The sequence below is a fragment of the Dermochelys coriacea genome, chromosome 19 (assembly GCF_009764565.3).
Source record: "Dermochelys coriacea isolate rDerCor1 chromosome 19, rDerCor1.pri.v4, whole genome shotgun sequence".
Taxonomy (NCBI): Eukaryota; Metazoa; Chordata; order Testudines; family Dermochelyidae; genus Dermochelys; species Dermochelys coriacea.
This window is the reverse complement of record NC_050086.2, coordinates 8,289,233-8,313,548: the sequence shown is the minus strand read 5'-3', so window position 1 is coordinate 8,313,548 and position 24,316 is coordinate 8,289,233. Positions and strand designations below refer to the sequence as shown.

The window sequence follows — 24,316 nt, the reverse complement described above, 5'->3', positions numbered from 1 at the left end:
CAAGTAACACACCATGCACTGTACAAGTAATGATAGTGTTAATGGTATAATTATCCCCATTTTACATATGGGTAAAACAAAGTACAGAAAGGTCAAGTGACTTACCTAAGGTCACCTAGTGAGTCAGTAGCAAAGGCAGGTATGGCACACAGGGGCCCTGACTCTCAGCCAATCGCTCATACCACAATCCCATGCTCTTTCCCATAAAATAAGAAACATCATGACTTTAGTTAACAGCTATCCTCTCCTTGAGTCTTGAAATCACTTTTTGGTCCTATGAAGCATCCTGACTGACGCTTCTATGTGTAACATCATGACCTTCCATTGCAATGCAGTAAGGCGTTTCTAATGGTGCCAAGACATAACGGCACCAAAATGAAAGGTTTTGACAGCACCAGCTAAGAGGTTACATGTCAGCATTTCGGATGGTGCAGCATGTTGAGATTTGGATGCCATGCAGGCATCCAGGGTGGGCTAGCACTAGCATTCCAATGTTACCTTGTAAATTGCTGGTGTCATGGTAGAGAGACTTATCCTGCCACAGAGCATGGCATTTCAGGCTGTGCGTACCTTGCCGGATGAGGATTGGGGTAGTGGGCACCGTTACCCTGCATCACTCCACCTACAGGTGCACCACTTTGCCCTTCATTTGGGCTAGATGATCTCCTGAGGTCCCTTCCAACTCTGATATTCTATGATTCTAAGGTTTCAGAGTAGCAGCCGTGTTAGTCTGTATTCACAAAACGAAAAGGAGTACCTGTGGCACCTTAGAGACTAACAAATTGATTAGAGCATAAGCTTTCGTGAGCTACAGCTCACTTCATCGGATGCATCCGATGAAGCGAGCTGTAGCTCACGAAAGCTTATGCTCTAATCAATTTGTTAGTCTCTAAGGTGCCACAAGTCCTCCTTTTCTTTTTATGATTCTAAGGTCAGGGCTGTCCTTGTTTATTGTCTGGCTAGACGGAGGAGTTGCATCCGATGAAGTGAGCTGTAGCTCACGAAAGCTTAGGCTCAAATAAATGTGTTAGTCTCTAAGGTGCCACAAGTCCTCCTTTTCTTTTTTGCGAATACAGACTAACACGGCGGCTACTCTGAAACCGAGGAGTGTGGAGCTCTACAGTAATAGTGTGGAGTTGGGGTCTCTCTGCCCCCCACAGCAGCAGCCAGCACCATGGGTTATGCTGCCCCTCAAGCGCCGGGTCCCCTCTCTCCATCTTCCCCATTCCTCCCCTGAGAGGGGAGAGATAGGCGCGCGCTCAGCGCCTCAGCTCTGTTCGGGCGGGAAAGAGATCGGGCGGCGCGCCCCCAGCCAACCGCGCGAGACAGCAAGCGCGGGTTGAGCGAGCGCTATCGTGCAGCGCATGCGCTGAATAAGTGGCGGGCGGTACATGTGCGAAAAAAACAGGCGGGAGGATCTCAAGAGCTGGCGGCGAAGCAAGGAGGACAGCGGGTTCGGCGCGTGCGCATCGCCACGAGAGGACTTGGCGCACGCGCAAAGCGAGGTGCGGCGGCAGTTTGGCGCCTGCTCCCTTTCTTCCACCGCCCCTCCTCCTCGTTCTGGCTGGGCTCTCGCCGGAAGCGCCCCGAAGTCTCGCGAGAGGCGGCGAGGCCGTTGATCGTGGTGGCGCTGTCTCTCTCTCACCGGAGAGTCGCTTCGCTCCTCTTTTCTCCTCCGCGTCTGGGCCCTGCCTGGGAGCCGCCGCCATGTCCCGCTACCTGCGCCCCCCCAACACCTCGCTGTTCGTGCGGAATGTGGCCGACGACACCAGGTGTGTGTAAGTGCGGGGGGGATCCAGGGAAGGGGGCTCGGGCAGGGGCGCTGGGAGGGGTGGGCGGGCGGCAGCGTGGCGCGAGGGCTGCGCAGGCTTTGGCGGGCTCACTAGGCCGCGCAGGCAGCCACCATAGGTGGGGGTTCCCTGAGGAAGGGGAAAGGAGCCCCAGGCCGTTTCCTCCTTCCCCGTCCTTCTCATAGCCTCCATTCCTCGCACGCCTTCCGTTTTCTCCCTCCCGCCCCGGCTCACGGCCGCTTTACCCAGCCCACTGAGTTCGGGAAACGGCGGGACAAAACCCGGGAGGGGAAACTTAGGAAAAGCAGGATCGCCGTAGAGACCCCGCTGATGAACTCGCGCTTGCTCAGCGCGAGGCAGGGGTTGTGAGAGTAACCTGGGGGCCAAATTGTGTGCTCCAGGACATGTGTGCGCCATCACGTGCCGCTTCCCCACACCCGCTGGTTTCAAGCGCTTGCCCCTCGAGGGTAGAGTAGAGCCTCAGGAGAAACAGCGATTGCCGTGAGTTGGAAAAGCAGCAGAGCGTCTTAGTGCGCAGAAGCTGCGCGCCCCCTACGCCCGTGCGTAGTGTTGTTCCCTATTTGGATAGGCTATTGCTGCACCAATTCTTCTGTAAGGTGTTGAATGGCGGGTTTTCAGTAGTTAGCGAGCAATAAATAAGGGGAGGAGTTGTCTAAAGTTACATGTCGCGTATCAGAGGGGTAGCCGTGTGAAACAACGAGGAGTCCGGTGGCATCTTAAAGGTGCTACCGGGCTCCTCGTTGTTTTTACATTTCACGGTTGTCTAAAGTAAAAGTATCCACGTTCCAGATACATAGACTGCTGAACCTTTTATTTCATCAAGAAATGGAATTGTATAACATTTTTCTGTTTTGTACTCTGGGTATTTTAGCAAACTGCTCATTCTATCATATTTCCCTTATACCTTCTTATTATTTTCTGACACTTACAAACGTTGTAGTTTTTATTTATAAAGTTAGTGGTTTTGAGAATGTAGTTTATATAAAGTACATTTATAAATTAAAGGTCAGAGATTTCTCTCTAAATCCTATTTAAGTCAGTAAGACTGTTGGCTTTTGTGGCATGCAGGATTAAGGTCTAAGGTTATATTGTTTAATTTGCTATCAGGAAAATAATCTACCCTAAAGAAGTCATGCAATAAATAACATTGAAGTAGAAAATGATGGAATGAAGTAGGAGTTGCATTTTTTTCCCTGTAGTACTGATAGTTCTGAATTGGAAACAGGTTGTGTGGAGAGCTTTTTTTTTTTTTGTGCGATCACCTGTGATTAGTTTTAGAGGGAAATATATTTAATGACCAGAACAGTTGAGGAAGAAAACTATTTCATACAATTTATGAAAAGAATGGGGAACCTATTTGGTCCCTTTCTGTAACTTGCTGTGAAAACTCTACCCTTTGTACCATGATGTGGAGATTTCCTATGAAATCTTTGTTTACCTCCTGTGTTCTTATAACTGGTGTGTGTCATGCATTCTTCCACAGGCTCTGAGGAAGAGTGATGAAATAGTGGTAACTTTTTGTCATTGACTTTCCTAGCCAGGGCCATTTTATGCATCTAAAATAACATACAGTGAAATCTGTATGAGAGAGTTGATGATGTTGGAGGGGAAGAAAGGATGATTCCAAACAGCGACAGACCTATTGAACAGAATTATATTCTTTTGTTAGATCACTTCCATGAAGCAATTAACTCTTAGTGGCTTGAATGGCTGCTTTAGACTAGTTTTGTTTGATGTGTCGGAAAAATTCACCGTGTTAGGTAGAGTGATTATTTTTGTGGATCTTTCTTGAGTTTCCAAATGTTGTAACTTGCTGTTTTCATAGTGCAAAAACATGGAATTAGAAGTTTTACCCAAAAAAAATTAAGAAAAAGCTTCTCTGAGACCTGCTCTTTCCCACCCACCTTCAGTAATTCAGTACTGTTTATTAAATACACCATTACATGTATTTTTCTCCATTTACACTTGCCCAATATTGAATTACACTGAGTTTTCAGATTCCAAGATGCTAACATAAAATTTTAATTATTCCAAGATTTTTAAAAACCTTGGGAGTTTTAGCACCAAGTTTTAGAACAGTTGATTTAGGTTTTTAATTTATTCTGATTAATTTTATCATAAAGACTAATTACTCCGATTTTTTTTTTTTTTTTGTACTTTATCATCTAGTTAGTTCTAAAAGCAAGCTTTGGCCATATTTGATTCAAGATTTTTTCAGTAGTTTCTTTAAATATTTCAGTTTGCAATTTAAATGTAAAAAGTGAAAGAATATATAAAAATGTATTTATGGTATTTCAGGTCTGAAGACTTGCGTCGTGAGTTTGGTCGTTATGGGCCTATAGTTGATGTGTACGTTCCACTTGATTTCTACACTCGTCGTCCAAGAGGATTTGCTTACGTTCAATATCCTTTCTTCAGATGGCTGATTAGTGAGGGGTGTTGAAGTTTGAAATTCAAGTTTGTGTAAGAGGTAACAAATCTAAATGAAAAAGCAGTTTACTTTTGTGTTGTATCTAATAAATGTCTTATTGTGGCATATTCCATTTTTTTCAAAGATTAACTCCTCACAAATTGCTCTTTACCTTTTTTGCAAAACTTTAAACCAAATCCAGTAAGATAAGAGCTATTTTGTTTCATATCTGTCACTTAAATTGATACTATATGATTTAAATGACAATTATCACTGACTCGGAAGTGTCTACCACATTTTTAATATAACTGATACTGAAAGTTAATTTGTTCTTGTGCTTAGCAAATTGTGGCTGATATTCATTGTTAATTTAAAAACATGGAAATTGGAATCACTTGATCAAAAGCAGTTTGTATAAAAAATGAGGTAAACTTCTTTCTTTAATATTGTCCCCTAATTTACTGTCCTCTGTTGTTGCCTCAGAGAATGTAAAGCTGTACAGTAATGGCGACCCCAAAGAGAAAGCATGAAAGAACCTTTAGAGTAGAGTTCAACAATTAAGGCAAGTAGACAAGCCAAAGACCTCTTAAGGATCAGGCTTGAAGAGAAGGGAGAGTTTGGGAAAAGAAAAAGTAAAGAAAAGCTGGAAGAAGGACAAGCCATAATGGGAGACAAAGCTTCGCTTTATCTACAAAAGGGGGAAAAGGTTGTTTTTCAAAGTAAAAGATAAAGCCATCTGTCATTTTTGACCAAGCATCTCATGACAAGTCCTTCTGACAAGCACTTAAAGAGTTAAAGGTCAAGATGAAGTTGAATGGTGGCCAAGATTAAAGGAGTCATACCTGATGTATCCTACAGAATAACCGTTGTTTTTTTTCTGTTTCTCTTGTAAAGTGGTAACTTGATACACTATTCTGGTTTAGTCTGTTGACAGAACCTGTAATATTTCACTTGTGGGTGGTATTGAAATTGTAACTGTCTTGAATGAAATGCATTCATTCTTGGTTTATTTATCAAGATAAGTATGCCTATACGGTAACTAGGAGACGATGGACGAAGTTGGTATGCAGACCAATACAGATGATTTATTCTTTCAAGTCAGCTAGACAGAGGAATATGAGTGAATTACAGTGAACAGTTTTATGGATTAAAGATATTGATTGAACATCTAACCCATAGCTTAATGTTTCAGTATATGCTTTATTTAATAGAATACAGCGCTCTATATGACAGGTTTCAGAGTAGCAGTAACATTTGAAAGTCATAATCAGTTTTAAAGGAGTAGGTGAAAAAGGGAATAAGTTTCATGAATACAGTCATGTAATGAATGCAGAATTTTCACTTTTTACTAATGTTTCTAAAGCATTTTAAGAGTTAGCATCCCCCCTCTTTTTTGAGGGCAGGAGGGTAAGGCAAACCTAGAGAATCCAGATCACTAATAACTAAACTTCTTTAACTACTTTTGATACATCAGTATGTATAGGAGAAAAGTAGGCTATGGAGTTACGTGGTGATTGTTCACTAAAGGATAAATACTCTTGGTTGTACCTATATCAAAAGATTTGTATAGTATTCTCTCTCCAAAAATTCTCCTACAACCTTACAGTTAATGGGAGACAGTTTTTAGTGTGCCCTATAGTGAGATTAAAAATCCAGGAAAAGCTGTCAATTTGAAGTTAACTACTCAAATTCCCAAGTACCTTAACGCTTAGCACATTTGAAGATGTCCGTGATGCTGAAGATGCCCTCCATAATTTGGACCGGAAGTGGATTTGTGGCCGTCAGATAGAAATCCAGTTTGCACAGGGTGATCGGAAAAGTAAGTGCCTTTGTGCGTAGTATCAGAATATAGTTTTATCCTTAATGTTAGGAGAGTTCAAACCTGGGAAGATAGTACACAACCATTATTTCAACATTAATCAAATTATTTTTCATACTTCATAATAAATGCAATTTGTATCTAGAAAAGAACCCTCAAGTCTCTTGATAACCTCTGCACTCACATAATATACTTTTAAGTTATTTACCACAAGGTGACTATTAGAACTGGTCAAAAAATTTTAGTTGGAACCGTTTTTCATCACAAAATATGGTTTCATTGCAATCAGAATTGTTTGCAGGAACATGTCAATTTCAACAACATTTTCAACTTGTACACTATTTTAATATAAATGTATAGGGCTGTCAGGTGATTACAAAAACTAATCGTGCTGTTAATAGAATAAAATTTATTAAAGTTTTCTACATTTTCAAATATATCGATTTCAATTACAAAACAGAATACAAAGTATATACTGCTCACTTTATATTTTTATTACAAATATTTGCACTGTAAAAAACAAAAGAAATAGTATTTTTCAATTTACCTAATACAAGTACTGTAGAGCAATCTCTTTATCATGAAAGTTGAACTTACAAATGTAGAATTATGTACAGAAAATAAGTGCATTCAAAAATAAAATGTAAAACTTTAGCGCCTACTCCTACTTCAACCAATCGCTCAGACAAACTAATTTGATTACAATTTGCAGGAGATAATGCTGCTCGCGTCTTGATTACAATGTCACCTGAAAGTGAGAACAGCCATTCACATGGCACTGTTGTGGCTGGCATCACAAGGTATTTCTGTGCCAGATGCACTAAAGATTCATATGTCCCTTCATGCTTCAACCACCATTCCAGAGGACACGCATCCATACTGATGACAGCTTCTGCTCAATAACGATCCAAAGCAGAGTGGATTGGATCAATGTATGTTCCTTTTCATCATCTCAGTAAGATGCCACCAGCAGCAGGTTGATTTTCTTTTTTGGTGGTTCGGGTTCTGTAGTTTCCACATCTCAGTGTTGCTCTTTTAAGACTTCCAAAAGCATGCTCCACAGCTCGTCCCTCTTGGATTTTGGATGGCACTTCAGATTCTTCAACCTTGGGTCAAGTGCTGTAGCTATTTTTAGAAATCTCACATTGGTACCTTCTTTGCGTTTTGTCAAATCTGCTGTGAAAGTGTTCTTAAAACGAACATGTACTGGGTCATCAACTGAGACTGCTGTAACGTGAAATATATGTCAGAATGCAGGTAAAACAAAACAGGAGACATACAATTCTCCCCCAAGGAGTTCAGTCAAATGTAATTAATGTATTTTTTTTTTTTAATGAGCATCATCAGCATGGAAGCAAGTCCTCTGGAATGGTAGCCAAAGCATGAAGGGGCATACAAATGTTTAGCATATCTGGCATGTAAATATCTTACAGTGCCAGCTACAAAAGTGCCATGCGAAAGCCTGTTCTCACTTTCAGGTGACATTGTAAATAAGAAGCAGGCAGCAGTATCTCCTGTAAATGTAAACAAACTTGTTTGTCTTAGCGATTTGACTGAACAAGAAGCAGGACTGAGTGGACCAGTAGGCTCTCAAGTTTTACATGGTTTTAGTTTTGAGTTCAGTTATGTAACAAAACAAAACCTACATTTGTAAGTTGCACTTTCATGATAAAGAAATTGCATGACAGTACTTGCATGAGGTGAATTGAAAAATACAATTTCTTTTGTTTTTACAGTGCAAATATTTGTAATCAAAAATATAATATAAAGTGAGCACTGTACACTTTGTATTGTCATAGAAATCAATATATTTGAAAATGTAGAAAAACATCCAAAATACTGTATTTAACACATTTCAATTTGTATTCTATTGTTTAACAGTGCAATTAATCGAGATTAATTTTTTTGTTAATCGCAGTTAACTCACACGATTGATCAACATCCCTGATAAATTATTTAATTTACTTTGTTTCGACAATGAAAATGAAATGGTTTGATGGTTCTGAATATAAAATGATACTCTGATTATATAAACTATTTCACATTTAATATGGCGAATGGTATAAGAAATCTTGGGTGTTTATCATATAAGTGAAAGTAAGTAGTCTTATTCCAGTTTTTGTAACTCTGAAACAGAACTAATATGGTTGTGATAAGTATTCATAAAAAGGCTGATTTTAAGTCTGCATTACAAGAAACTTGTAACATGTTAGTATTCTAAAACATGTATATACAACTTCAGACAAATGAGACTAATGCGTTGGCCCAAGGATCTTGCAGTATTAAACTATCGGAGAAACAATATACCTGTTATGTTCTCCCACAAAAAATTACATGCAACCCTTGAAGTCGGTGCAAATTGTATGCATGCAAGGACAAAATTCAATCCTGAATGTATGTATGTTTGTTTGGTTTTGAGGGTTGGGGGGGGGGGGGGCGGGAAGTGAGGGTGGCTATAACATTGCCTTACATTTCTTTTGGAAAATGAGTTAACCCTTTACCATGCATTTGATAACTACTAGTGCACACATCACAAGTGTGTAATTCCAGACACTGGCTTCATTGGAACATGGAAAATGATTAAAATATACATTGAAGCACAGCATAGCAGTGTGAGGTTAATATACCCATTTGCTCAGATTTGAATGAGGGATGCATTTAATTAAAGGGGAAAATACAATGCAGTAGTAGTAATGTGCTACTATTCCTAATCCAAATACAAAAGGACCAAGCCTGTTTCCTGCCAATTTTGGTTGAAGGGTCATAACCAATTTATACTTCACTCTTGTTTACCTTGTGTATAATCAGTTCAACACTTTCCCTATATAGATTCTGGTTTTGGTCTTCCAAAAGGGAGAATACTGGGTTTTTTTTTAAAAAAACAAAAAAGTAAGACTGCAAAAATCAGCAGACTGTGGGGCTGGTGTAATACCTGAAACTTTTTGCTGATTTCTTTAAAAATTGACTAGATTTCTCGTTGACTGTCCCCTTAACTGAATTCAGAAATGTCAAGGCATAATAGGGCCATGAAGCTGGACTAACAGGCCAACTGAAGATTCTAAGATTTTCTCCAATGGGGTAGAACCAGCATAGCAAGCTTTTTGCTACCAGTTGGTATATATGGGGCAGGGGTATGACTGAAGCACTGCTACACCCAGGCAATATTCTGTTACCCAAATCATCATTCACAGCTGGCAACTGGCCACAACTTACAGCAGCCCCAAGGCTGCTCTAAACAGCAGTAATGGGGCATAAAGATGGTGTGCAACCACTTTTACGTCCCTCACGTGTCCATTCCGGTCTTCATCAATAGTGCATTGGCTTGACTCAGGAATTGAACCCAGTTAAATTGATTTTTAAAACATGGGTGCCACCACTAATGGATAATTGAAATTCAAAGGAAGGGGCAGGGAGAACTGATCTGGAAATTAGAAAGTTACATTTGATTTTTTTTTTTTAAACAAAAAAGTTAAATTATTGCTGTTTTTCTGCAGCTCCAAATCAAATGAAAGCCAAGGAAGGGAGAAATGTGTACAGTTCTTCTCGCTATGATGACTACGACAGATATAGGCGATCTAGAAGCCGGAGTTATGAAAGGAGGAGGTCTAGAAGTCGTTCTTTTGATTACAACTATAGAAGATCTTATAGTCCTAGAAAGTAAGTGTAGTGTTTGGCTTCAACTACACAGCAGTCAGTTGGAGAAGAAAAATCACACTGACTATTTAGTTGTTAACATTTTGAATACTTTTTTTGTATGCTCACTTTGTAATCACATGCGTGGGAGTTACTGTATTTTGCATGCTTCATCAAAAGAGAAATATTGAATGAAATACAATTCTGTGCTTCATATTAAAGAATTAAAAGCAAATGCACATCTCAAAAAAACTAAACTTATTAATCATCTATATAAATACAAAGGTATTTGTCACCGTTTACTTTTTCTGATGTACCTTTTTAGCAGTAGACCTACTGGAAGACCTCGGCGTAGCAGGAGCCGTTCGGACAATGATAGGTAAAAAAAAAATTTTACACCATTTAAATTCAGAACTAGATTACTATAATCCTTAACTTTAGATTAAAAATTTACTCCTGCAAAAATGGTTAAAAAAATGTACTAGATGTCTAAGAATAGCATTTTTATATTCAAATCTCTCTCCCCTTTATTCTGATAGGTTCAAACACCGCAATCGATCTTTTTCAAGATCTAAGTCCAATTCAAGATCACGATCCAAGTCACAGCCCAAGAAAGAAATGAAGGCTAAATCACGTTCTAGGTCTGCATCTCACACCAAATCTAGAGGCACCTCTAAAACAGATACTAAAACACAGTATAAGTCCAGCTCAAGATATGAAAAGGAACCGAGAAAAAAAGAACCAGCTAGATCCAAATCTCAGTCAAGATCACACTCTAGATCTAGGTCAAAATCCAGATCAAGGTCATGGACTAGTCCCAAGTCCAGTGGCCACTAACAGTGTAACCATATTGTTTTTAGGCATGAATCATTCATTTACACACAGTTCAGTTTTCTTAAATTATCAGGAATATGATGTTGCAACAGTGCTAAAAAGAACTTCTTTTTGTCAGTTTTCCCTGTAGCAGGCAATGGTTATAATTAAAATAACAGTGTTGAGAAGCCACTAAGAGAGTCCACTTTGTGAAATGTCATGGGCAGCTATTGATTTGATTGTGGTGTCTATGTATATTTTTGTAAAGATTTGCATTTTTTGATGCTTAAAATATTGGTGATAACTTGATTGACCATAATTCGCAACATTGTCCTATTACAAATTTCACACCCACAGAGAAATTGGTGTGGAGCAGTTAAACTAGCAGTTTAACTTGTTCTTCAATATTAAAAGTTTGCAGTATGAATGGAAAACTGGGCAGCTGTAGTGCAACGCTGTCTGCTGTGAAATAGACTGGCAACATTACGTTTCCATTGTTTAGAGGGAGGAAATCTATATTTTTCATGCCCACCTACAGCAAGTAGACATGTGGTGTTGAAGTTTCTTGTTAACCCCACCATCTGGAGAGATGGTACTAACATTGCATATAGTATACGGGGAGAGTCCCAGTCTTGAGGATTCATGGGAGATCACGCAGTGTCACGATCGTTGTCAGGAGAGGGCTTCATTGTTTTTACCCGTCTGCTAATATTAGATGTTTAATAAAAACATATACATTTGAAAATATTTAGGTCACATTTAAGCAAATGACAGAGCAGCTACAATATTAGGTTAACGTGTACATTTTATTCAGTTTTTGTATCTATTCTAAATTTTAGTGAGCAATTAATCATAAATTGCTTAGTTTCCTGCTGTTAGATGCAAGTAGATTGTTTCAAGTTGTGTGTGTACAGTATATAAGAACTAAACTTTTATGCCAATTACTCTTGTGGTTAGTTGGTGCATTCATAGATATCAAACTCTAGCCATCTCCCTATTTGTGAATAACTAAAGGATTGCTTTTACACTTCAAAATTTATCTAGTCAAGCAAGCCTAAATTACGTCTCTTCCTAGCCAGACTGGATAGTGCTTTGGTTACAAGGTTTCATTTTAAATTACTTAAGAACAAATCTTTCGAATTAGGTGTGAATTAGAGCTGCATCTCTAGCTATTTTGTTTATCACAAATACAGTATCTTGAGTAAATTGATGTGAAAAATAGTACAATACCAGTATGTAATCTCACAAGTATTTCTCTAGAAGGCAAGATGTTTTGTTAAGAAAATGGCTTCTGGCTTTGAATTTAAATAATAATAAAAAAAGCCAGTGTCAAACACCTTATGTTCCTTGCTGTCTATATAGTAGTCTATGAAGATGTTGGTGAAAAAGTTTCCTTTTTAGAGAATTACTTTTAGGTTTTGGTTTTAGCAATTTCAGCAGGGCCTTTGAGGAAACAGACGGCTTTTAAATTCTGGCTGTTGAATGTGCTTAAGGGGTTGATTCTAGAACCTTTGTATACTAGATAGTATTTCTAACTTTTTTTTCTTTACTCTTTGCAGTTAATGTTCATGTTCTGCTATGCAATCATTTATATGCACGTTCCTTTAATTTTGTAGACTTTCCTGGATGTATAGTTTAAAAACAACAGTCTATTTAAAGCTAGCAGTAGCGTGCAGCTCTAGCAGAGGAAAGTTGTGGGATTAAACTTTGTATTTTCTTTCATATAGGGGCTTCTAAAAAGGTATTTTTATATGTTCTTTTTAACAAATATTGTGTACTACCTTTAAAACATCAATGTTTTGATCAAAATAACTAAAGACCCAGCTTATTTTCTGCTTGCTGTAAATTTAGCAAACATGCTACAATAAAAAAAAAATGAAGGAAATACTGATCCACTGGAGTTATTGTAGCTTTAGAATTTGATTCTAGAGCAGCATTAGGAACAAGGCTGTGCATCTTCTGTGAAGTAAGATACCTCTTTAAGGTTTAGTGGTAAAGTAGAACAGGAATCCTTTTATTTTGTCTGTCTAGATACAACTGTATTTTTATTTTTTGTTTAAAGAGGGCTAATGGGTGAAATAAGAAGAATGTTAAGTATACCTTTTGGTCTAATAATGCAAAATAGATTTATCCTAACTTCCATGGTCAAGATTGCTCGGCAGATATACAGATTTTTCCCCATTTATCATATCTGAGATAATTCAGTAGACAAATCATGGGTTGTTAAACAGCATTTAAAGATGCATGAGGGAACAACATTTCTAGGTAACAGCTAGCAGTTACTTACACCTACCATGTCTTGCATTGTACCAAAAGCATTTATTTAGTAGATTCCATAAAAAATAATTTTTACTGTTAGAATTCTATCTTTTCTTTTCCTCAACCTCTCAAAGCCTAAGATGGCTTTTCGCAATAGTGGATCATGCATAACTTGTGGGGGGAAAAAAGGGAAAATAATGTCCTGATAAAATTTACTTTGGACTCCCAATCTTTGGAAACCATTTTAAGTGTAGAGGCTTAAAGGAATTTTAAGCATGTAGATAAGATTGGGGCCTATAGTTACAATGAATTGTTTTCAGATATTAACAGCAAAAGAGAAATTGACTATTTGGAAAATGTTACAGTGCTAAAAACAAAAACTATGATTCAGAGGTTGTAGTGTAGTTTGTATGTGGAGTTTGATATATTTTTATATAACAGTCCTTTATTTTGAAAGCCAACTCAATTGAAGTCCACTGTAGCATGACTTTAACTTGACTTGTGCATATGAGCAAGCCAGAAAAGCTGAGCACAAACCCACAACGTTGCAAGAGCGAAGATGGTACCCTAGTTCTGGTTCCAATTGGGAAAAAATGTTGGAAAGGCTGTTCTGTGAGGCCCTTTCAGCCAAGAAGGGATTACCAGGCCATGGCCAAGGAGACAGGGAACGTTTGTGTATTTGTGCCAGTCAGCCCCTGCAGACACCATCATCCTTCCCCAGCGCACAAACATTATTCCTGCTTTAGAGCAAATAAGCCCCTCTTCTGCAAGCTTTCTGCAGGCTTAGCTGCAGGAATGTGTGCATCTGAAAAACAATATGTATATACATCTTTGGAGCGGTGAGAAGAATGGGAGTTATGCTTTTCTGTGGTAAACTAGAATTTGCCTCTAATGCAGATTCTGTAGAAGTGAAATAATGTTTTAAAAAAAAAAAGTGGGGGAGCTGCAATCCATAACAATTGCAGCATAAAGGTTTGTTTCAGCAGTAACAGTTCTACTGGAACTTCTATTCTATGTGACTAGGATTAAATCCAAAAGTCCAGGCACCCAACTGTTAATGAAAATCTTCAAACACAATGGATAAAGTACTGTATCTGGATGTTCACATTCAGGTGTCTCTGAAACAGCATAGATGTTTCTCTGTTATGTGCCTTTTTAAATACTTACACATCTGTGTACGTTATGAAAGCTTGGTTAGTCAAAGTTTTACATGTTTTGACATCTCTTCCAAGAGCCTCTTAAACTGTTTAAAATGAACTTTGTATTGCTATAGCTTGAAACATGTTAGAGGACAGTTGGATGTTATAACTAGGATTGCAGTGTATTACAGAACTGTTACTTTTTTTGGGTCAGGAACACTGCACAAAATTAAAAGTATGAAGGAATATAAAATTAACATTTAGGAATACAATAGCCCATTAATATTCTAAGAAGGTAAATGCAAAAAATGTAGCAATGCTGCTTAAAAATCTTCTAGACAGCTTCTATCAGATTTTTCTGAAGACATTATCATTTGAAAATGTGTGTATGGTGAGGGAAGACGGTACCCTGTGGTGTGGGGGTGTGGGGAAAAGATGTTTTATTCGTACACCTCACTGTCCTGCCTTAAATTTTCTATGTTCCATCTGTTCAGATAACTCTGTGAATTAGGAATAAAATGTACAGGATTTTGGCTATACCCTGAAAGCACTTTCTGACTTAGAATGAACACAGCTGTAGTTTGCTCCACATCAGTCACATTGTGGTCATCCCACCTTGAAATACCTGTGAACAGACTTTCCTTAGGCCCAACTGTTTGTGGAACCAAAGTGTACTCATAAATAGCAGACCCACTGGGCAGTTGATGCATAGAAGAAACTTTATTTTGAAGTTGCAGCTGTGAACAAGAGTTGATCGATATTTTGTCAAATTTCCTTTTGTGTCCTCTACTTGGAATATAGGTTTTTATTTCACTGTTCACATTTGGAAAAATGTATTGGCTTTCTACTCCTCAGAACATATGCAGCTTTCATTTGGTTTTTTTTTGTTCTGCACAAGTTGATCTGAAAAATGGCATGTTTTCCTTGTTTTACAGTTAATCTGTAGTCTTAACATCTGTTAGTCTAGCTGGTATTGAAACTTGTAGTTGACAAACTGAAAGCTGCATCCAGGCATAATAATTTGAGTAGCAACTGTAGTGTCAAATGCATACAGAAATTTTTTTTTATTTCAAATGTCCACTTACTGAGAAGCTGATGGCAGCAAGTCACAATAATATCAAACACTAGCACTTATTTCAAATAAATAGCTAGAGATAAGCTATGAGTTTTAATCCGAGCAGAATTGGCTGTTTTCATGGCATTGTTCAAAAAAAATTTCAAATTAAAGATTAAGGTTTGAAGTGTGCAAACTAATACTGTAATCTTCACACTAAATTACAAATTTCAGAAGTGAAATTTGCTCTCATTCTGCTATTTGTAAACTGCTTGAGCTGTTTGAAATATATGAACGAGAGACTACTTACTGAAAAGTTGTTTTCTGTTGTAACTTTCATGCTGTCCTGGGTTGTAGGCTGTTGTATAGGGGTATTTTTCTCTCCCATTTTCAACTATTCATTTCATATAAATCTGTAAAAGCTTGAGTATAGTAAATCAAATCCCTCCCTGTTCTTGGTAGGCAGCTGATTCTCATCCTACATCCAAGCAATTTTATATGAGCCCTTGTTACAGTAGTATTTGAGCACCTTGCAACCACCATGTGAGGTAGGAAATCTATTATCCACATTTTACAGGTGAGGAATCAAATCATAGACGCCAAATGAATTTCAGTAGCACGTGGGGGTCTAGAAGACTTAACTGAAGTGCAAGTTAAAAGTAATGTAGGGGAAATTGGAAGGTGAAGCTGAGAATGTAAACTATATGTCCACTGTGCTGTTTACCATTAATCTGTTTGAAAAAATTGTGTGCTACATTACTGAAGAGCAGAATGTTTAAATCCACTGCTGTTGGAATGTCTTGAGAAGCACGGTTCTGTAGTAGCCAGGATCCCATCATGGTAGGTGCTATATGAACACAGAACTCTCTCTTCTGGGGGCAAAATCTTTGATTTTCTAATTCCAGTTACTCACTTTGAACCAATATTGAGTTTAAATATGGATTTTTATAATTGTTCATTACACATACTGGATTTAACTGAAGCAGAGCACTGAAAAATGTATGGATTGTCTTTTTTAATTCTGCTCATTTTATGACATGACTATCGCACTAAGTTCTCAGGCTTCAATGGTGAAGGGAAGGAGGATTGAATCTCTTGCAAAGAGTTTTCTTTTCAGGCATTGGTGTTAAATGGGTATGAAGACTTTTTAAACCTATCCCAACCAAGTATAGCTTGGGTTTTGGTTTGAAGCCAGACCACTAGCAAAACTAGGGAAGACCTGACACTTGTGTAAAATGTTTCAGCCAGCAAAAAAGTGCACACTTTCTCCACTAGAAAAACTAGTCAATTTTGGAAACATACACCATTAAAAATAAGGAACAAGTAACTTGTCTTATGGTTTCTGACCTTCATATTAACTAGACTCAAGCAGCTAGAAATTAGTACGTGGCTTCATTGGTGTAAAATAACTCAAGATAGTTACTTTCAAATACTGATCCCTCTCAAAGAAAGAGTGCTCATGGGTAATGTAGGAAAGGAGAGCTGTATGGAACAATTTTTTTTTAAAGGAAATATTCATCCATTTTTTCTGAAATCCTGTCCTATAGCTTCAATTGCTACTTCTATACCACTGATTTCTAAGTCTACCTAGCGCTACAGCTGTCATATTTTATTTATATTCTCATAGCACATTGAGGTCCTGATCCATTACTGGGTGCTAGGTGCTGTACAAACAATCCTGCCCAAGAGCTTACAGTCCAAATACAAGATGATACAACTGCTGGTCACAGACAAGAGTATGAAGAAACCACCATCTCTTTAGGTGCTGACTCTACTCCTGAATGTTTTCTTCTGCCTCTTTCAGTTTACATTTCCACTATCACTTGTATCTCCCAGGCATAAAAGCTAATGTCTCTCCCTCCTACCCCCCCATTCAGCCATGCATTAAAAATCTCCTGTCACCATTTGCACAAAAATCTTTTACTACCCAGTCAGCTCCTGCTGAGTACTCATGTTCAAAATACTGCTGAAGTCTCCCCTCTTTCAGTCTCTCTCATGTCAGAATACATTACAAAATCACCTCTTGCCTGGTCTTAATTAGAATCTATGCTGACATTCAATCTCAGTGTAAAATGTAAGGCTGTAGCAAGAAGTGATTCACTTTATACAATTTTTAACAAACAAAACAAACATGTTTAAGGGGAGAAAAGGCTAGGTAGTTTATTTGTTTTGGGTTTTGTTTTGTTTTTTGAAGCTTCCAATTGATACACGTACAAGTAGTACTTCATAAACACTTTAAATTTCAAATATAACAATTACACTTTGGGTACAATGGATGACATTGGGTGAGAGTTTGGGAGACAGGAATGTAATAATTTTAGGAAACTGCCAATCGATTCATCTTATTTGGAGAGAACATGTGTAAACATAGATAGCTGCCAGCACATTTTGAATGTATAAACAGAACTATATGCACAGAAGTGCATCTTGAGCACTTAAAGAACCAATTTTGTTTTAGCAAACTACTTTTTGTAATCATTACCCTATTTACTCATTCTTCATTATTGCTGATTACTGTGTTTAAACAACTTTCTTCCTGTTCTTTCAGCATGTCACAAATCAGTTTCTCGCTTCCACCATGGAAGCATCTGTGCTTTTGTAAACAGTGGATTATGGCATCACTGAATAAAATCAAGCATTGGGTATTCTATTACAAACAGCTTTTACTAAACACTAATATGCTGACAACCAGCATACTGGGAATTCAGAAGGAAGACTTAATAGGGTTTTATATATTTTTAAATAGAACAGCACTTCAGTGGTTCTTTAAGGGGAGGGACATCTAAATTCCAAATAATAAAAGCCATGTGTGGATGGCTTAATCTTCATTACAGCATCAATGGAGTTACTGTGCTCTCAAATACAAAAATGCTGGATAAAACCAGCTAGAATACTTTTTTAAATTGTAGGCAGGGCTCTAGCTCTTAAGTATTTATATAAAGATTTCTACTGAGAGACTTTTACATTAATAGATTTTTAGAACTTTTTTAGTGTACTATAATAGTTCATCCCAACTAAAGTCACTTTTATACATTCAAAACAGATGCATCTTACACAGATTGGTGTAGCTTTTTTTCCAGTTTTTTTTTGTTTTATTAAAAATTCTAAAAGCCTCATTTGCACTGAATTTACTTAAAAAACCAGCTTACAACAAAATCAAACGTGAACGTTCACTCGTACTTAAGTGCAAGGGCATAGCCACGTGTGCTTTTACAGTTTCTTTAAACAAAATATTTTTTTTTTTAAAATCAGGCCATGTACTCAGCATGGTCATCTTACATTCAGCAGTTTTGTACTAAAAATACTTTTTCTGCAGGAAAGCCCAGCATAAATTTACATATGCTACAAAGTTTTACATTTATTTACATGGCTCTTTTCCCAACCTATTTAAACGTTTCATACTTCCCACAAGCAACACTAGTTTAAACAAATTCACATTACAGGGTATCCAATTTAAGATTAGCCAAAACAATTCTATCATTTCAGCTTTTTCAAAGATATAAAATGGATATAAAAATGCATTTTAAAAACTGCTCAGTGCAATCCCAATAAAGAAAAGGTTTTAGAAGTTTTTTGGCAGTCACCTGGCAGTGCAAAATGCTTGTTAGTTGGCACATTTCAGAGATTGTGCAGGTTCAAAATAAAAATGCATTTCTAGATTTTTGAAATGAACACTGTCAGGCAATTTTATCAAATTATTTTTTGCATCCTTACAAAACAATCTCTGGGGAGTAAATTTCTTAAGATCATCTTAATTTTAGTCACAGGTTTGTCTGCCCTGTCAATCACTGATTCATGAACTCCAAATAAAGGTTCACTAATATAATTCAAAAAACATTATCTCCTAGTGGCTAGATGTAGATTTGTTTTGCAAAAAAATAATCTCTTAATTTTCTTTCAACTGGTTTCACACAATTAACTGATCTGAAACAAGTATGAAAGATACTAGTTTAAGGTTTGAGTAGTTCTGTAAACTGCTTACTTTTTCCAATCAAAGCTGCATTACATAATGTAAAGTTGGTTTTCTCCCATAACTTTCATTTCCAGTGAAAAACTCAGCATATTTTAAGTGGTCACAGTTCAAATTCTGACAACAATACATTAGCATTACTGACCACCAAACTTTGTTTAGATTGCATACTGATATTGCAAGTACATAGTTTGTCACAGTACGTGCACACAACACACAAAACCCTGAGTGAGATGAAGAGTTAAGTTGGACATCTTCAAGAGATGTCCCCACATCATGTGACTCAATTTTTGTATGCAGCTAACAAATATGATTCCATAAAAAATTGTGCATTCTGGAACTACAAATTTAACTAACATTCTCAAATTTGAAACCCTGTAAAAATTTAAACTTTTCAATTTTTAAAGTTACATCTCAAGCCTGGACTTTAAGTAAGGTTTTAAGTTGAAAGGTCATTATTTCTTTATCAGAAGGATTAAAGGAAACGGGTACCCAGTGGCTTGGTGGCTTAGGAAGAACACTTGGTGAAGGTGGCTCACTAAATTTTGCTCCAGCATAGTTCTGATTGGTTTGAGATGTGAAAAGTGAGTTGGGACTTGATAAAGTAGGACTCCAATTCTGATTATTTGGGAAGTGCACAGTGTTCTTGCCCCCATTTTGCATGGCCTGCCATGCAATAGATGATGAGCTACATCCATGTCCTCTTTCTTTCTTCATATAAGTCATCTTCATTTGAGAATTCTGATCTTTGCTCTTTTGCCTGTTATTAAGTTGTTTATTCTTCTTGGTAATATTTCTAGACTGGGGAACTTGAATGCTGAACCTTTCTCCACCACCCATCTTCAACTTAAATGTCACCTGTATGAAAGGGAGAAACAATAGTCAGTGGGAGCTCTGAATGAGAAAACCAAAGTTAAAAAGTTTGTCAAGTTCTAAAAGAAAAGAACTGAAGTCAAACTATACTCCCACTAGATTAATTAAAGGCAAATTTATTCTGATAGCGTGAGACTTCACGTAGAACACATGATACCATTTTATAATTCTCTGATTGGTCAGATTAAAAGTGTGATGAGAGGGATCTTTAAATACCTAGCCAATTTGTAAATGTTAAAACGGATGTCTAAATGTGTTTATGAATTCTATCTACTTTTAGCAACTACAACTACTTTTAAGAACATATACCACACATCATTAAGTTAGCCCAGAATTTGGCAGAGATCAGCACTCATGAATGAAGAACAGCTAAATCCAAGTAAAGATAGCAGAAGAAACATTTCATAGAGTCACAATACAGACTCAGTTGAAGATGCACATATAAAATTGGTCCAGTCAGTCCACAGTTGAGAAGTTCTCCCAGCTTCTTCATTTATGCTAAACTCTCATATAGCAGTCATGAGCTGACACATTCTGACATTAATGGCTAGATAGGAGATGGCATTCCAACCTGGCCTCAGTAATACATGCCTCAGCTCCATCCCGACTGAGCAATGCAATCTACCTGGGCATGAAACAGTAGGCCCTCAGGACTCTCCAAATAGTATGAAGTGCAGAAGTTCCTTCTCAGCAATAGAGGTTACCAGAAGCACATCAAACCTGTCCTCCACTTTTTACATACGCTCCCCTAGAATACTTTATCAAATTCAAAATATTAATCCTACTCTGAAAGGCACTTAATGACACCTGTATCCCCCAAAGCTCGGCATCTGACAACTAATTATTGCACAAGGTGTGTGTAGGAGTAGCTTTCTTGGTCCAGTCCAAGAGTGAGGAGCCAACCGCTGCAGAATCTAAGAATCATCACATCCCTCCTGTTCTAAGTGCAAATAACTTCTTTCAACCTTGCCTTCACCAATAGAAACACAGACTCATAGAATATCAGGGTTGGAAGGGAGGTCATCTAGTCCAAGCCCCTGCTCAAACCAGGACCAATCCTCAATTTTTGCCCCAAATCCCTAAATGGCCCCCTCAAGGATTGAACTCAGAACCCTGGGTTTAGCAGGCCAATGCTATCCCTCCCTCCATGTACTTTCTTAAAATAAAAACATGTAGCCTTCTCCCTGGAGAGAAAGGAAAAAGAAAAGAACCACACTTTTGGTGTCAGATTACTGGAACCCATTCAGATACCATGGTGATGGGCATGGCATAAGAACCTGTAGAGAATAAGTATACTATCTGGATTTTAGATTCCAATTTCAAATCACTGCTTTCTAAAGCACTTGCAGCTAAGCTTGGTGCCAAATGACTATCTCCCCCATTTCTTCTTCCCCACCCACCACCACATCTTCCACAGTCATCATTATCCCCTTTACCTTTCAGTCTTCTTTTCAGACTCTGCAGCCTCCACCTCCCGTTCCCTTTCCTGCTGCCAAGCCCAAAAGAGTAGGTGCTGTCTTCTATTGGACCCCTTCCTTTGGCTCGGAATAGAAGTTTTCATGGGCTGATCTGCTGTGTTCAGCCAGGAAGCCGAGCCCAACATCGGATTCTCGGCGCACAGGCTCCAGAGGAGAAGTCTAAGCTATGAAGACAAAAAGCAAAACATTTAAACTCAGGTAAGGGAAAAACAGGTGCTAGCTAAAAGACAATTTGGGATTGAATCTAACTATCATTTGCAGGCTTCAGAGTAGCAGCTGTGTTAGTCTGTATCTGCAAAAAGAAAAGGAGGACTGGTGGCACCTTAGAGACTAACAAATTTATTTGAGCATAAGCTTGTAGCTCACTTCATCAGATGCATTTGCAGCAACTTCTAAAAAAGGAAAGGGTTGGAAAGAATTCACACAAGGGACAAGTACAAATAATTTGTCCATCTTGAATCTGAAAAACGTGGGGATGATATTGATTTCACACAGATGTTTTCTGCAAGGCTGAATTATTTTATACTTTATTTGTATACTACCAAGAGCATACCAGCCATGTTACAGAGAGAAAAATTTGCTACATTACTAATACTTTGCTCTTATTTTTGCCTATAGCTTTGTAAAGCATGAAAAGGCAAGAAGGACTTGGCTCTTTATTTAAAGAGTCAAATATAACGGGAGGATGCTGATTTGGCATGGAGTCCCATAACACCTCCCTATGGGCACTCCCGTTTAAGTCAACAGAACTGCTCACAAAAGCAGGCAGGCATCACAGAAAAGTGTTTACAGATTCCAGCCCTGCCTGAACGTTTTCCGTTTAAAACATTTACAGTTAAACCTTCAAGACACTTCCCCTTTCGGTACCACTTGCACTAGCATTACTGTGCTCTCCAGCTGATGCTTTCCATTTAACAGGAACAGGATACAGCCCCAGTTTCTAGGCAATGTACTGAGTAGCCATAAGAAAAAGGAGGATTCTCTGTGTTTTGAATCTGAGTACCCTGTATGGTATTTACCATCCTGATTTTTCAGAGGTGATTCTTTTACTTTTTCTTCAATTAAAATTCTTCTTCTAAGAACCTGATTCCTTTTTCCTTGTTCTTAAGATCCAAGGATTTGGGTCTGTGTTCACCTATGCAAACTGGTGAGGATTTTTATCAAGCCATCCCCAGGAAAGGGGTTTGTACGGCTTGGGGTAATATTGGGGGGGGAAAGATGTTTCCAAGCAGGCTCTTTCCCTGTTATATTTGTTAGACGCTTGGTGGTAGCAGCAATAAAGTCCAGGGGCAAAAGGTAAAGTAGTTTGTACCATGGGGAAGTTTTAACCTAAGCTGGTAAAAATAAGCTTAGGGGGTTTTTCATGCAGGTCCCCACATCTGTACCCTAGACTTCAGAGCTTAGGGGGTTTTCATGCAGGTCCCCACATCTGTACCCTAGACTTCAGAGCTTAGGGGGTTTTCATGCAGGTCCCCACATCTGTACCCTAGACTTCAGAGCTTAGGGGGTTTTCATGCAGGTCCCCACATCTGTACCCTAGACTTCAGAGTGGGGATTCACTTATTCTCCCCCCTCCCATGATAACAAATCAATACGAGGGTCGGTTCATTAGCTCACCCAACTACTTCTGGAGAAACTTCCCCACCCCGCCCCCACTATCCCACGCCCTCCCCCGGAGCCCTGCCAAGAACCAGCCACCCGCTCCACCGACCTTTACTTTGTTGTGAACGGCTCGCGGCTATTCATAAAGGAGCGGCGGCTCGGGGGCTTACACATGCGCGCCAGGGTCCTCCCCCCCACCCCACCCGACCCGGGCAGGGGTTTGGTACCCCCAGGTTACCTTTCGCCGGCCCCCTTGGGATCTTCCGTTCCTCGGCCACAAACTCCCTCCCAAACCCTGCCTGATCCTCCGATTCTTCCACCGCCCCCAAATCCTCCGTGCAGCGCCCCCGCCCCCTCAATCCGCCAAACCGTCTCCCCAACAACCGGGCAGCCCAGCGACAACAACATGGCGGCGGCTGCGCTCGGCTCATCCACCTACCGACTTCTGTCCGTCTCGCTCGCTCCCACACCCCCAGCCTCCGGGAATCCGATTCCCCACCCTCGCTGCCTCTCCGCCGGCAACGCCCACGCTCGCGAGCCCCTCAAAGCGCAGCCCGGGCCTCGGCTCCGCCGCTGCTGCTGCTGCTGCTGCTGCGCTCGCGGCCTTCGCCACCCCTACAAAATGGCGGCCGCCTCCCTGCGCTGGATACCCCCAGCCCCCACCCGCCCCTTCTCCCGGTTTTGACCAATGGCAGCGCGATGTCGCCCCGCCCCGGCCAATAGGAGCAAGAGCAGCCCGTTGCTGAGGGGGCCAGGAGGCAGGGTGGGGAGGTTAGAGCTGCTGTGGCTGTAGGTTTGAATCGCCTCAGAGAGGAGCATGTCGGGAAGGGAAACAGAGAGGGCTCGGGGCAGCACGGGGCGGGGGTCCACAGTGTCAGTGGAAGGGGCTATTCATGGAGTGGGGAGCTGGGGGGTCAGAGTGAGAGAAAAAGAGGCGCTTAGAGAAGGAGCTGAGGGGCCACACTGAGGGGGAAAGTGGCTGCTCATGGAGGAGGAAGCTGAAGGGGGGGGCACGCTGAGAGGAAAGGAGGTGCTCAGAGGGAGGAAATGGGGGGACCACACAAGCACCTTCCACCCCCCGTAAAACCTGGGTACTGGCATACAGAGATGGATGCTTCCCTGGACAAAGTGTGTGTGCATGATTATGAAAGGCTTAGGGCACTGGGCACACCATTTAATATACCATTTTGAAGCAAAGTTAAAATACAGCTTCCCACAAACAACCTGAAATATCCCCCATATCCATCATCACCCAAGCTCAAGACGTATTCTGAGAAAATAAAATAGTTCTACCTGATTTTCTAACAATAAAAGTACTGTCCCTATTTTGCCAAGAAAGGAAACAACTTCAAGAGGCAAAGTCCCTCCACTGAAAATACCCTTGCCAACATCCCTGATGTTTATATTTGATCATTCTCTGTTCGGGCAACCTATCTGATTCAAACTGCCTGTGTG

At 39.4% G+C, this 24,316-nt stretch overlaps 2 protein-coding genes across 6 annotated transcripts; one reads left to right on the top strand and one right to left on the bottom strand.

Moving 5' to 3' along the window:
* The first annotated feature begins 1,572 nt into the window (after positions 1–1,572).
* On the top strand, positions 1,573–13,667 carry SRSF10 (serine and arginine rich splicing factor 10). 4 transcript variants are annotated; one of them, XM_038377412.2, is made up of 6 exons: positions 1,573–1,772; positions 4,110–4,214; positions 5,937–6,040; positions 9,535–9,697; positions 10,002–10,052; positions 10,213–13,667. In XM_038377412.2, the coding sequence occupies exons 1-6, from the start codon at positions 1,708–1,710 to the stop codon at positions 10,508–10,510; spliced, it is 786 nt and encodes a 261-aa protein (XP_038233340.1). In that variant the 5' UTR covers positions 1,573–1,707; the 3' UTR covers positions 10,511–13,667. The 4 variants fall into 4 exon arrangements, with proteins under 4 accessions (XP_038233340.1, XP_038233338.1, XP_038233339.1 ...); XM_038377410.2 differs by having other exon boundaries at positions 1,574–1,778; XM_038377411.2 differs by having other exon boundaries at positions 1,578–1,772; positions 9,999–10,052.
* PNRC2 (proline rich nuclear receptor coactivator 2) lies at positions 4,947–23,663 on the bottom strand. Of its 2 annotated transcripts, XR_006278227.1 has the most exons (4): positions 23,301–23,663; positions 21,218–21,423; positions 15,249–19,766; positions 4,947–6,103 (listed from the first exon to the last, which is right to left on the bottom strand). XR_006278227.1 is itself a non-coding variant. In XM_038377413.2 (3 exons), the coding sequence occupies exon 3, from the start codon at positions 19,746–19,748 to the stop codon at positions 19,323–19,325; it is 426 nt and encodes a 141-aa protein (XP_038233341.1). In that variant the 5' UTR covers positions 19,749–19,766; positions 21,218–21,423; positions 23,301–23,494; the 3' UTR covers positions 17,073–19,322. The 2 variants fall into 2 exon arrangements, 1 of the variants encoding a protein (XP_038233341.1); XM_038377413.2 differs by lacking the exon at positions 4,947–6,103 and having other exon boundaries at positions 17,073–19,766; positions 23,301–23,494.
* Positions 23,664–24,316: the final 653 nt, after the last annotated feature.